General features: G+C 38.0%; 1 protein-coding gene across 13 annotated transcripts in view; it reads right to left on the reverse strand.

Annotated features, from left to right (window-relative positions):
* The window catches only part of LYST (lysosomal trafficking regulator), a 194,043-nt gene that overhangs the window by 100,488 nt on the left and 78,805 nt on the right, over positions 1-14,750 (reverse strand). For all 13 annotated transcript variants that reach the window (XR_010319418.1, XM_023549297.2, XM_064276698.1 and 10 more), the window contains 5 exons: positions 14,340-14,489; positions 11,416-11,553; positions 6,493-6,691; positions 3,433-3,564; positions 336-963 (listed from right to left, as the gene is read on the reverse strand). Coding sequence is in view for 12 of the 13 variants with exons in the window: in XM_023549297.2 (XP_023405065.2) it covers positions 336-963; positions 3,433-3,564; positions 6,493-6,691; positions 11,416-11,553; positions 14,340-14,489 (1,247 nt within the window). In the remaining variant the exon portion in view is untranslated. The remainder of the gene's footprint in view (positions 1-335; positions 964-3,432; positions 3,565-6,492; positions 6,692-11,415; positions 11,554-14,339; positions 14,490-14,750) is intronic.

The raw sequence follows: 14,750 nt of genomic DNA on the forward strand, positions 1-14,750 counted from the left end.
TAAATACAGAATCCAACATTATCTAGTATTAAAATAAAGTGAAATGCATCTTTCTCTTTGTTATTAATGTATGTTGTTGTTGTTAGGTGCCATCGAGTCAGTTCTGACTAATAGCGACCCTATGTACAACAGAATGAAACACTGCCCAGTCCTATGCCATTCTCACAATCATTGTTATGCTTGAGTCCATTGTTGCAGCCACTGTGTCAATCCATTAATATATATGCTGTAGTGTAAAAAGTGAGGTAATAAAGATATTTCTAGAAATGTTGAGATTCTTCAAAGAAATAGTACAAAAAAAGGTGGGAAGGAGGAATCCAAAACCACATGCGTACCTGTGAGCATTTGCAGTTCGGTTGTAGTTCTGCTCATAACCAAGAGAAACGGCAAAGTTTTCCCAATCATCAGTGCTCCTATCAACAAGACTTGGCCAACGGCCAACAGCTGCAGATCCATTCTGCGAGGGAAAAGCTAACCCTAGGCTTGCAATAGTGCTGTGGCTTTGCTGGAATGAGGCAAGCCCCTTTAGGAAATCAGGTCGGCGTGGGCAGGACTCATCCCCAGGACTGTCATCGTCTGATCTGCGTTCTGATCCCATCTCTTTATGATCTACTTTGACCACTGGAAACACCAATTTTCCTTTTGGGACACCATTGACAGAGGTTTGGGCTGAAAGGACAGCTTCCATTTCACAAACAGTTTTTGCAGACTCACAGCTACTGATGAATGCATCCTCTTTGCCTTTTTTCAGCATCTCAGAACTCCCCAGAGGATTCCATTTCTCTGGTGGGGTAGCAACATAATTATCTGCAATATTTTGTAACTTGTCAATACTACAATCCAAACTTGTGGTCAGTTTTTGTGGCTGCTTTAATGGTGAAGAAGTAGGAAATGCTGGTAGGCTTCTAGAACGCAGTATGTGAGCAGTCATACGTTGTGGAATAATGCTGGAGGAATTGTTTCCTAATTAGAATAGAGAGAAAAATGTTACCTAAAAATCTATTAAGTGGGACCACCATCAGTCACCACCACAGCAGTACAGGCAGTCACTGGGTAACAGATGAGATCGGTTCCTAAGTTCGTCTTTAAGTCAAATTTGTAGGTAAGTCAGAGCAGGTACATACGTTTCTTATTAGTGTCAGTCAGTCAAATGTTTGTTTGAATATACAGTACGTACTTTACCTTTCTATGCACATAAAACGCTTCGAAACCGTCCAACGTTTTCATGAGCGTGACAAAGTAGTACGTGCATTCATTATTATGAGCTATTGTCTGTATTTAACTCAAATTTCTAATACAGGCTGTAGGGCAGTGCATTCTTAAGTACCAGATGTCCGTAAGTCAGAAGTTAGTAACCCAGGGACTGCCTGTATTCCAATTACCTAGTACTGTTAAAGAATCCATATTAAGTGAATTTTCCTAGTAACTAATGATTAAAATTCTTAAATGCCAAAACTAATTTTCTTTTAACCATTTTTTATTAAAATCTTCCAAAAATGTATGTCTTTTTCTGCCTTCTTAACAAAATACAATATTGACTGAAAGATTCAAAATCATTAGAATTAATTGCCCTACTGTAGTGAAATTAAGTCAACTAAGTGAAATTTAGTTTACCTTAGGCCAGCAGTCTCTAAGATGCATTCTGATACAGCGGAACTAGGTGTAACTTGATTCAAACGGCAAGTGTGTTATTAGGTGGCCTTAGGTAAATCAATTAATTATCTGACTGTCAGATTCTGCAAATGCAAAATGAGGGTTCAGAATACCTACTTTGCAGGGCTGCTTTCAGGATTAAATGAGATCATATTTGTAACACATCATAGTGTGTAACATATAAGACAGGTGTTCAGTAAATGATAGTAATACTTGTCATACTTATTGTTGTTGTTGTTACACTAAATGGCCCTAAACAGTTCTGTCTCCTCTGCTTCTGTAGTCACTTCTTGCTGCTACTAGTGAGAAGCAATGATTCTCTTCTTGCTGTCTCTCCAATTTGCTGCTTCTAATATGCTATGTTAGGAGGAGACCAGAAACTCATTCCAACTGTAAGTGCATGGGATATAAGTGCACACTACCCAAGGCAGGATCCATGGACCAGCAGGGTCAGCATCAGCACTACCCACGTGGTAGGTAGAAATGCACATTCTCAGGCTCTACTCTGGATTTGTTGCCACTGAGTCGATTCTGACTCTCAGCAACCCTATAGGACAAAGTAGAATTGCCCCATAGTGTTTCCAAGGCCGTAATCTTTATGCAAGCAGACTCCCTCATCTTCCTCCCACGAAGTGGCTGGTGGGTTCAAACCACCGACCTTTCAGTTAGCAGCTGAGTGCTTAACCACTGGGCCACCAGGGCTCCTTATGAAAAAGGACACTGGCCAGGAAAGGAAAAGACATGTGGCCAGTTCATAGCTAGGAGACCTGCCCTTATTTTATTTTTTTAGAGATGAGGAAGTTTGTAAAGAGTAAAGTAAGAAGACAGAAAAGAGCTACAGGCTTAAAGATTTGCATATGCTTACTATGAAAAACAGAACAAAGAATTGATTCTGAATAGTAGAAAAATAACTGGGTGACGTTGAAAGCCCTGCTACAGTTGGAGACCTCTGTAATAGCAGGAATTCCCAGGGGTGACTTTCTGTAGCAGCTTTTAGCAGTGTGAAGATAGAAATGGAGACGGCACAAGGGTAGACTGACCCAGGGTTAGGCTTTTTCAGGTCAAGAATACCAAAAGATTAAGAGGACAAGAAAACTGAAGACGGTGTCAAGAAAATTAAGTTATTAGATAATGGGACCTAGGTGGACAGGGAAAGCAGAGGCAGAGAGGAACCTGGGATGGTGATAAAGAAACTAGAACGATAGGAGGCTGTTACCGAATACTAGGGTTTCAGCAGTGGGAAGCATTGCGGGTGATGAGAAAGTCCAACATAAAAAAACCAAACCCAGTGCCCAACACAGGTGCATGCATATTGGTAGATACAGATGAAAGTCCCGAGAGTCAAGAACTTGAGGCTGGAATATTGAATGGCTGTTCAATGACAAGTGATTGGTTTAGGTAGAAAGGAGAGAGTGAGCCAAACAAAGCTTTTGAAAAAAATGGAAAAACAAATCAGATCAGTTAAAAAAAAAAAACTAATTACTATGATAAGAAGGGATAGAGAATACCAGAGCAAGATAGTATAAGCTTTATCCATTTCCCATGTTCTTCTGAGGACCCGTGCTGAACAGCTCGTTAGACTGAGCTTAAGTTCTGATACCAGAAGGTAATGAAAATTTACTCCTTAAACACATTCTATAATTTTAAAGTTTAATCTTCCATTTATTTAGCCTGAATATCAGGTTGTATTATACTACCAAAACACGCACAATTTAATTTATTCATAAATAATCAGAACTAAATCTAGAAGGGTTATACTTTTATCATTACTATTTTTACCTTCAGAAGGTGAAGCGGTAAAGCGAGACGGACTTATTACCACAAATTCAGGACTAGTAGCGGACTTCCCTCCACTGCTGGAATGCCTTAGGTATATGATTGACTGGACTTTCTCCTGAAAGATCTTACCATCTAGAATTCAAAAGGGAAAACAAATTCATTTTACAGAAAATTTTCTTATTTTGAGATGGCAAACTAAAAAAAGGAGAGACAAAAATATAACTTTAAAAGCAAATCATTAAATATACATTTTTACAAAAAGATGTTCAAAGAGGAAAAAATATGACATACTTTATACTAAAACACACTTGATATGTGGGTACTTATACTCCATAATTTATTATTATAGTTTTCGGTGGACTTATTACCGGCCATATAACTTCTACCGCCTTTGAATCCCAACTGTTTTTACAGTAAGTTTATAGTTTAATATTTAACTGTTCACTTTTTTGTTACTACGGTCTTTTCAAAGTGTTCATCTGTTCGTTCTTTGAGAGAAGGACTGTGTCTTATACGTTTATACGTCCCCTGCAATGTTTAACATGACTCCAAAACTGATACTTCCAGCTTAAACTTCCTTTCTGAGCTTTATACTCGTAAATTCAACTGCTTGATTTCTTACACGCACCACAAATGCAACAAATATGAATCATCTTTTTGCCCTGAATTCACTCCTCACATTTTGTTCTCTGGTTAGTGTGGCAGAACCACCCATTCACCAGGTAGAGACCTGGCGCCTCCTTGACCGTTACCTTTCCTTTTATCCACATCAAGTCAGTTGCCAGGTTCTACTAATTTTATTTCCCTATTTCTTGAGCTCTTCTCATCCTTAAAATAGTACCATAATTCAGGCTCTTATTATTTCTCACCTGGATTACTGCCACAGACTTCTAAATGGTATCCCTGATGGACATCTTGTCACTCTCAAATGTGAGGACAGCTATCAGAATTTTCTCTCTCTCAAATGTCACCCCCTTCTTAAAACCTTTCGGTGACTCTCTGCTGCCTCTTTATTAATTTCGATAAAGTCTAAGCTTTGTCTACAAGATTCCCTAGCCTCCTCCCCAGCCTTCTTCTTACATTACACTTCAGCAACACCAATTTCTCATAGTTCCCTATCAAGCTATTTCCTTTGCTTGGAAGGCTCTTTCCTTCAACTCTTACCCATCTTTTAGACTCACTTCAGGCAGGAGACATCTCCCACCCCTTACCATGCTCTATGCTGTCAAAAAACCGAATGTTGACTTCTCTATCAGTGTGCTATCCGCATGGCATATGATCCGTTTGTATCTCTCTCCCCTCTTGTAGACTGTAAGCTCCTTAAGGGAGGAGGCCCTATTTTCCTCATTTATATAACTATCCCACCCCTCCCCAGGATCCTGTGGAGTACTTTATTCACTTAATGTATCCTGAACCTAACATAAAGTCATACGATCTCATTCATTTGCATTTTTACAGCTATTAAATAATTTTATTCATTTCTTACTTTATTTCTTAAAATGGCTGTTTTACAACTAGTGTTCCATACTAAATCTACTAGCTAGCTCTTTTATAGGTATACTCTTGCTTTATTTCTTACCCTATTACATTTTCCTAGTTCTTTTAAAACACTGATTATTCCATCTTTCTCTTATACTATCTTCTTTCCCTTCCCACCTTCTAAGCAGCAATATACCCACTCCTCACTTATCGACATGGTTAGGTTCCAAAGACCAGGTGATTAGGCGGAAATTGGCATTATGCAAAAATGAAGGATGACCACATCAGATCACAAAATGGAGGGTGACTACATCATTACATAACTGCCAAATTACATCATTACATTACTGCCAAACCACTAAGAATCATGGCCCAGCCAAGTTGACACATAACCTTAACCACCACAGCCAGCATTAGTCTTACCTTGTACCTTGGTGTTCATTACTGCCACTCATACATCATTAATGCACAAAATAGTGGAATAATAGATATTTTACGATTGTCATAGATGCAAAATATCGGATAACGAGATAGTCAATAAGTGAGGAGTAGGTGTATAAGGTCTATCCTTAGCTTCCTCTTTCCTTCTCTATCTGCTTTTCTTCACTGGTCTCATCTATTGTCAAAGCTTTAACTCCATGTCATACTCTTCATATCCAACTGCCTGCTAGACAATTACACTATGATTAACTACAGAACCACAAATGCAACATAAAGACTAAACTCATTCCTTAACATCCCATCCCAGCCTTCACACTTCTACATTTACCTCTCCTTTCCAATTCTACTGCTACTATGACCAGATTCTATTACTTCATATTGCTTTCAGACTACGAAATAGGTCTTACTGCTTCTACTTTTTCTTCTTGCATCCTACTGCAATAATTTACTTACATCACACTGCTTTACTCAAAACAAAACAAACAATACAAAACAAAATCTTTTAACAATCTCTAACTAGAATACAAGTTCAAATTTTTTTGGCCTTACATTCAACGACTCATTTAAAATGACTGTAGGGGAAAAAACAAACAAATGATGGTTGTAAACTGATTTATGGTATTCTTTCTCACCACATCTTTATAGATACCCTATACTGGGGTAAAATACATTATTCTTTGTTTTCTATTCACATTTTTTCCCCCTCCCATTAAGTCATTCCCTTCACTTGGAATGCTAATTCTTCAATCTACCTACCCAAATTCTACCTAAATTCTTCAATGCCCAGGTCAAATGACATGTAACCTATTATATCTTCTCCCTCCACAGCTGTCTGATGAAGCCCTCACTCCTCTGAAATCTAATTAGCTTTTCCTTTGTATCGATTAAGTACTCACCAAATATTGTTTCTTACTGTACTTATTTGAGTATATGTCTCCTTTTGGAACTTAAGCTCTCTGAGGGCAGAGACCACGTCAGTTCATTTTATTACTTTCTTCCCTGTCCCAATCCCAGTACTTAATTAGGACAGTTTTTAGCACACAGAGGTCATTCACTGAATATCAAACAAATGTGGATCAAGTGGGAAGAAAAAAAAGAAAGTGGAGATAGCTAAGATCTAACAAAAATGATTTTACCTACCTATATGCAAAGAAAAGTAGAAGTTTGTGGGGTTGTGACAAACGTAAGTATTAGTAGGAGGGTGAACTGCTAAAAGGAAATTGAAGATAATTGTCAATAATTCCAAATCTGGGGGAGATCCAAGGACTTCTGCTATAATTTTCACAAATGATCTACAAACCTCTCGGGGCATGGACGTAAGTTGCCCCTCTTTGTGTTCCTGGAAAAAAAAAAAAAAATCAAACTCTTTAGATTTAAAGAGAACTGTCAACTTAATCAACGTTTTTCATTTAAGCAGATATTCTTTTTAAGATAGATTTGGGTGGGTTTATTACTCTAGTCTGACCGTATTTACCATTAAATTGAGTTGCTATTTCTCAATTCAAGCAGTCTTGCTATTAAGAATTCATTAAAAGTGATGGCAATTTAACTTCAGCCCATTTATCTTAGTTAACTGAGGCAAAGGTACATCATAGTATTTATGTGCATGGACTCAGAAGCCAAACATCCCAGGTTTGAATTTTGGCTCCTCCATTAGCTCTGTGACCTTGGGCATGTTATTGAACATCTCTATGTATCAGGTTCCTTATCTATAATACAGGAATAGTACTAGTGCTACTTCAAAGGGTTGTTGTAGGGATTAAATGAGTTACCATAAGCTCTTACAATAGTACAAAACCAAACCCATTGCAGTCCAGTCGATTCCGACTCACAGTGACCCTATAGGACAAGAGTAGAACTGCTGCATAGGCATTCCAAGGAGCGGCTGGTGGATTCCAACTGCCGACCTGTTGGTTAGCTGCCAAGCTCTTAACCACTGTGCCACCAGGGCTCCATATAAATGTTAGCTATTATTACTAGTACCATTACTTTGACTACTACTATTACTACTACAACAACAATTTTTACTACTACTATGGGATCAGAAGGGAAAATTTCTGACAGATAAAACTAGGTACATTAATATAATGTGCTCCAGTTTACAAAGCACTTCCTCATTTGGATCTCATGTTTATAGACTTTGAAGAGTCAGCGTGGTTATATGGCCAGCTTAAATCACACAAATACAGCGAGAACTCAAAACCCGTCCTTTGAACTCTTTCTATTGTATCATTTACTGCCTAGAATAACGAGGCCTGGTAGCATGCCAGGTAAGTACTAAAAATGAAGACAGATACATTAAGTCCCCGGGTTATGAACATCCGACTTAGGGACAACTCGTACTTGCCCTTTAATGTTATATAAATTTGTCCTCTCTTTGAAACAACTGAACCAATCCCTACTCGCAATTCCTAGTCTTCATCACCATCACCTTCACTTGCTACATGTGCTGCTTTTAAAATCATCAAAAAGGCTTCCAGCCTTTTCTTGTAGCAAAACCCACCAAAAACCAAGCCCACTGCTGTACAGTCAATTCCAACTCATGCGACCCCACAGGGTTTCCAAGGCTGTAAATCTTTATGCAAACAGGCTGTCACATCTTTCTCCCATGGAGCAGCAGGTGGGTCTGAACCACCGACCTTCTGGTTCACAGCCAAGTGCTTTAATCACGCACCACCAGCGCTCCTTTTCTTGCAGTAACCCAAACCCCAAACCTGTTGCCATCGAGTTGATTCTGACTCAGAGTGACCCTACACAACAGAGTAGAATTGCCCATAGATAGGGTTTCCAAGGAGCACCTGGTGGATTTGAACTGCCAACTTTTGGTTAACACCTGAGTTCTTAACCACTGCACCAACAGAGTTCCTTTCTATAGAAAAGCAAGGTTAAGTAGGAACCATATACACCTTTTCTGACTTACCTACGAATTCTTAAAGACACAATTAGGAACACATCTCGTTCGTAACCTGGGGACTGCCTGTATAAATAGTTTATATCCTCCAATTCTACCCCCCCAGGTGGCTAGCAGCTGCCTGTAGATCAAGACTAAGAGGTAAATTTCCTCAGCTTCCCTCTCCGTGTCCAAAAATATGATATGCTTCTACATCTACTCCTCTTCATTTACTCTTGTGTACTGCTGCCTCACAGTACTTAAAATCTAGATGTTAATTCTGAAACAATTTAGTCTGACAAACTCAGATTTAAGATGAGAACACTGAGTCTACAGAAGAAAGCACAAAACCCCTTTGCCAAGATTTCATGACTGTCAAGTGGCCAAGCCAAAACAAGAATATAGGTCTCTTGACTTCCAATTCAATGCTATTTCTGCTACAATCATCTGTCTTCCTTCTAGATCATACTTGTACCTTCCCAAACCTTCTGGCTGCAACTCAATTATTCACTCCTAAGCAGGGGCCTATCTACAGAAAACATCGCCTATGGTAATTAGTTTTAAATTGCTGAATGATCTCTCACAGCTGACGACGGAAACTATGATGGCCAACAGAAACTGCTCATTGGCGCCCCTCCTCAAGCAGCGTCCAGGGCACGCGCTGTACCTGCCATACCTTAGTTATGCCTCTGCTCCTAAGCCCATCCTAGCCTATGTTCTTTTCAATTGTGCCCTGTCCACTGGCACTGTAAAAACAGTCACTGGTATCATTAAAAAAAAAAAAAATCCCTGAGGCAGACCCTGAGGAGCCTTTTGTTAACATCCTGTTTCTCTTTCCTTTTGCTGCTGAACTTTTTAATGATTGTTTACAGTCACTGCCTCCAATGATCCACACTCATGCTGCCTACACCTCCCTGAAATCTGATCCTTGCCTTTTCCACTCTACTGAAAACTTTCAAGCCACTAAGAATCTCCCAATTGCCAAGACAATGGCCCTTTATCTGTCAACATTTTCTTTAAACTTTCTACATCATTTGGCTCCATCTCCTCCAGGGCACATTCTTTCCACATCCTCTCATCCTTGGCTTTCACTTTACTCAAGTTTCTTGGTTCTTTTCTTGCTTGACTACTCTTTCTATATTGTTTCAATAGCCCTTTTTCCGTTTCACATGCTGAAAATGAATATTACCTGAGGTGCAAACCGTAGCCCTATAGTTCTCTCACTGTTTATTTTGTAGCAATTATCTGTCCCCATGGAATCACTATTACATCAATGCTGACAGTTCCCAGTCTCTCTCTAATCCCTCTCCCCAGCTCCAATTTTGCGTATCTAGCTCTAAGCATCTAGCAGTCACTGCCACTGAATGTTACACTGTAACCTCAAATGCATAACAAAAAACTACAAAACTTCCACGCTCAGGTCCTCTTTCTCTGATGATACTATCGTTCTTCTAGTCACTCAGCTTGAAATTTTATGTTACACTTCAGTCTCCGTCAGGTTCTATTTAAACAAAATCAAGTCCTATGAACTCTGTCTTTATAATTTCTTCCTTGCTCCCTACGTTACACTCCCATTTTTATCACCTTAGTTCAGGCAATTAAAGGCAATAAAGTGTGTAGGATTTTTTCTTTCAGAATTCATTAATTCAATAATCATTTATTGGGTGTCTATGTATGGTATGGTAGGTCCCGAGGTTACAGCGTGATCACCAACAAAAAACATCTATCCCTGACCTCAGGAGGCTTATAGAAGGAAAAGAAAACATAATCTTGTAAACAACATCATAAGACTAACAATTGTATGTATGCAAAGTCAGAGTAAAAGTTCATAAAATGGAAAGGGCTAATTTACATGGTAAGGGCAGAGATAGCTTTTCTCAAGAAGTTTTAACTTATGGTATAAAGCATAAGCAGGAGTTGGCCAGATGAGAAGAACAGGATCAATAGCTTTTTAGGCCAAAAGAATATCTACTTGTTTAAGGAAGTAAAAGAAAGTCAGGTGGTCTGAAGTGGAAGAAGATGAGGCTGGAATAGTAGCCAATCATAGAAGCTGCCTTATAGATCTTGTGATACAGTTTGGATTTAAGCCCAAGTACAATGAGAAGCCACTTGTGACACAGAAGCAAAGGCACTGTACATAAAGAAAACATTACTGATTCCTTGGAACATCTGCAGTTACCTAACTTGATAAACTTCTAATAGATACTAAGACATAAAGAAGGAAAACTTGGAAATAGTCCAATACACCAACTTAGCAGATAAAAAGACATCTATAAAGGCAGAGAAACGATTTTAACCAGAAGCCAGGCCACAGCACAGACACTACACTGCAGCTGAAGTAAGTACCCCTTCTTAATATAAAGTTTTGGGTATATGAAATAATCCATTTTCAAGATGCTAATTTTAGCATATAAAATAGATCTTGAGCAAATACATAAATAATACTGATTAAAACAACACATACTTGTAATTTGTTATGTAAGGAATACGGTACAAGTTAAAATTTCACTATTGTTGATGTTCAAGACACTACAAAATTATTATTAAACCCCAAAACAAAAGAAACATCTCAGAAATTCAGTAATTGTTTTCTTGGTAACTGAGTTGGGAACAATGACAGTGTGAAGAACAAACTACATATAATAGGCAGGAGAGGAAAACTCGTATATTATTTGTTGAAAGAAGGAATTTCAGAGAGTAGGGGAAGGTGCAGAAGAGAAAAAAATCTCATTGAAAGTTTCACAAAACTTTGATGTCCATAAAACAAACAAACAAACAGTTGCCAACAAATCAATTCCAACTCACGGCAACCCCACGTGTGTCAGAGTAGAACTGTGCTCCAGAGGGTTTTCAATGGGTGATTTTTTTGGAAGTAGATCATCAGGCCTTTCTTCTGAGGTACCCCTGGGTGGATCTGAACCTCCAACCTTTTGGTTAGTAGGTGAGCGGTTAACCATTTGTGCCACCCAGGGACTCCTTTGATGTCCATGGTCCATAGAAACAATTGCAGAAAATATCTCCAAGAGTAGTTACATAAAAAGTACCTGCAGTACAAGACAGTTCTACTCTGTCGTACAGGGTCACTATGAGTTGGAATTGACTCAACACACACACAATGTGGTATGCTTACTAAGAAGAGCATTTTGCTTTTTAAGTAAAAAAAAAAAAGGTACCTGCAAAACCTGACAAGTCAGTAGAAAGTGATGAACCACTCGCGCTTTCAATAACTGCTTCATATTAAACATCTGCTGGTGGTGGTCTGCTCTGATGAGGACTTCTAGAGCTGCTAGCAGAGTTTCCCAAACACCTTGCTGAGAAAATAAACACACAGCTACTGAAAAACATGAAACATGCTACATGTTTTTTTGAAGACATATTATCAGCTTGTCTGCAAACTCTATCAGCTTAACATTGTACATATATTCAGTGTCAAATATTACACTTGTCAAAAAAAGCAAGTCTTAAAACTTGCTCCCATACTATTTAATTTTGTTGTCAGTAGGTCATTTCTAAATACCTATATTGAATGCAATATTGTACTGGTTGCTTTAATAAACCAACCTCTCTTGGCATTAAATTATGTATAAAACCCCCCATTGCCGTTGATCCAATCCCAACTCATAAAGACCCTGTAAGACAGAGTAGAACTGCCCCAAAATGTATAAACTTCAATGCCAATTTGTATATGCAGCATTTACTCAAAGAGTTTTAGAACAAATCATACTAAATTGAAAAACAGTTGCTGATGTATGAAAATTCTACAGTTTTCGATTAATTTACTTTTAAGTCCAAATAACAGAATTCTCTGCACAATATAGACTCTGCATTTTCAATGAATAGTTGGTATCCTTTGCAACTGCCTTAAAATGCGTCTCCCGTAATGAATCCATCTTAAATTATCCACATAGAAAAAAGGTCTTATAAAGATAACTAATATTGAAAGATAATCTTCACCTCATCTTACTTCCCCAATTGGCCATCAACAAAGCTGGTAACAAAAGAGCATAATTAACTGGCTTGAGCTGTAGCTCTATTTCTCCTGCCATTATCTGACATAAATGAATAATCACAAGGCCGAGGAATTGACAGACTTAATCATACTACTCTAATCAAGGCCTCTGTCTTCATAAGATGCCCTAAAAGAAAAAGAGGGCCATTCATAAAGCCTGGGGAAAACTGAAGACAAGGCAGTCCAAATACGAAAATCAATTCAGGTCTGATAATATAACAGTACCAAATTAAACAAGCAGCTGACAACAAAAAAAAGTTAAAAAATAATAGGTAAGAAAACCTGTTTCAAATGCACAGACGTGTGTGTATGTAATTTTTAAAAATCACCTATAAATTCAACAAAAAAATTTTTAAATAAAACAAACAACCCTAACTTAGCACCTTCTTTTTAAGTAGTAAATAAAATAACTGTCCAACATTTAGTTAAGTTCAATCTTCCAATCTGCAATTGAGCCACTTCTTTTTTATAATTTATACCCCCTTTGATCCAATTTGTTTACCTATGCTAGCCCTGTGTTCATCTGCTTTCTCTCCCTGCAACGTTATACACATTTTAACCAATACAGAGGTTTTTTTCAGGTCTGAAAGTTAGTATTTATTCGAATGAGAAAGTAAATCACAACAAATTACAAAGTTTAAAAAACTGACAAATATCATACACACCGCAAAATCCAGAAAAACAGCAACAGTTTGATTAGTTGCCTAACACACCCGTATAATACTTTTTCCCTGTTTTGTGACTGCATACGTTTTGATGCCTCTTCATGTAACAACAATTTTGTAATACAATTTTCAATAGGAAGTATGGAAAAATAACTCCATCCTTCCTCTAGCATGTTTGATCAAAAAAAAAAAAAAAATTTTTTTTTTTTAACTAATGACAGCCTAGGAAAGTTCCCCTCAACTTCACAACTCGTTACTGGTAATGTCATGCAAACTGTTAAGGATTCTTATTAAATTCGGGAATGTCATGGATTGAACTATGTCCCCCCCCCAAAATATCTGTCGACTTGGCTAGGTCATGATTCCAGTATTGTATGATTGTCTACCACTTTGTCATCTGATGTGATTTCCCTATGTGTTGTAAATCCTATCACTATGATGTAATGAGATGGGTTAGTGGCAGTTATATTGATGAAATCTATAAGATTAGGTGGTGTCTTAAGACAATCTCTTTTGAGGTATAAAAGAAAGAACTGAGCAGAGAGACAAGGGGAACTCATACCACCAAGAAAGTAGTGCCAGGAGCAGAGCATGTCCTTTGGACCTGAGGTTCCTGCACTGAGATGCTCCCAGACCAACGGAAGATTGATGACAAGGACCTTCAATCAATTTTTTTTTTTAATTCAAAAAGTATACACTCTGAATTGCTCTTTAAATAATTATGTTTGATGCTAATGTTGTTATATCTAAATAACTCTAAACAGCTTAGTTTTTTATAAAAATCACCAATATCTATTAGAACCCTGCCACATTAAGGGGAAGAGTCTACACTAGAACTAAGGAGCCTGTAAGAGCCTACCACGGAGATCGGTTAAAACTAAGGCAGAAGGGAAACCAGGGAAACGGTCCTATACTCAGACAGTCATTCCTGCTGGGCCCTTGTAAAGACCAGCCCCACCATTCCAGGTGTTGAGATGCTTCCCTAAACCTAAGGTCTAACTAAGATCCTTGCCTTACGCCTATGATGATGCCAAGACTTCATAGCCTTGCCCTACATACTCTGTTACAGCTCTCTGACTCCTGGCTAGCTTGACTCCCCTACTCAGAAATGTATCTACTTCTCTCTCCTTGACCTGAGTCCCAGGCTCTTAGCAAGGCTCTCCTTTCAGAGTTTATGGTAAATGCAAGCCCTCAACTGATCCAAATGAGCTCCATGCTCTCCAGCCTGAGCACTGCTCTAGTGGTTTATTCCTAGCCAGCCCAAGTTCTGATTCTGACTCTCTTGCTCAGCATTAGCCAACACTGCTCAAAACTTTGCACATAAAATAATCTCCATATTTTCATTTACAATTAACATTACATTGAAATAGTAATCCATTCTGATCTTTGGAAGAGTGATCAGATGAATATTTAAAGTACAAACCTCTGCTTTATTCCATATCTTCCAGTCAAATAACAGCTCCTCTAATAGTTTAACATCTTGGATTATAGCATTAGACTCTACATCCAACTGAAACTCTCCATTCTCAGTGACATGAATTATATTTTCACCACAGCAACCTTCAAGAAGGGTCTATGGAAAATCAACAATAATACAAGATGTATTAATAACTGATAAATTCAAATATTTAACAGAAAAATAAAATTTTCAAGCTTGGCAGTTTTAACATTAAATTCAAAGGAAAACTAGTTAATAATTTAACATTTCATAAAGCATCTTTAATTCATTTTGCAAAACAATTCAAATAATCAGAAAAACCCAACTTTTCAAGTATTTGTAAGTGATTACTTTCAAACATGGAACAAAACAAACCACACTCTCTGTTTCTAAAGT

Source organism: Loxodonta africana, chromosome 25, assembly GCF_030014295.1.
Source record: "Loxodonta africana isolate mLoxAfr1 chromosome 25, mLoxAfr1.hap2, whole genome shotgun sequence".
Classification (NCBI taxonomy): Eukaryota; Metazoa; Chordata; class Mammalia; order Proboscidea; family Elephantidae; genus Loxodonta; species Loxodonta africana.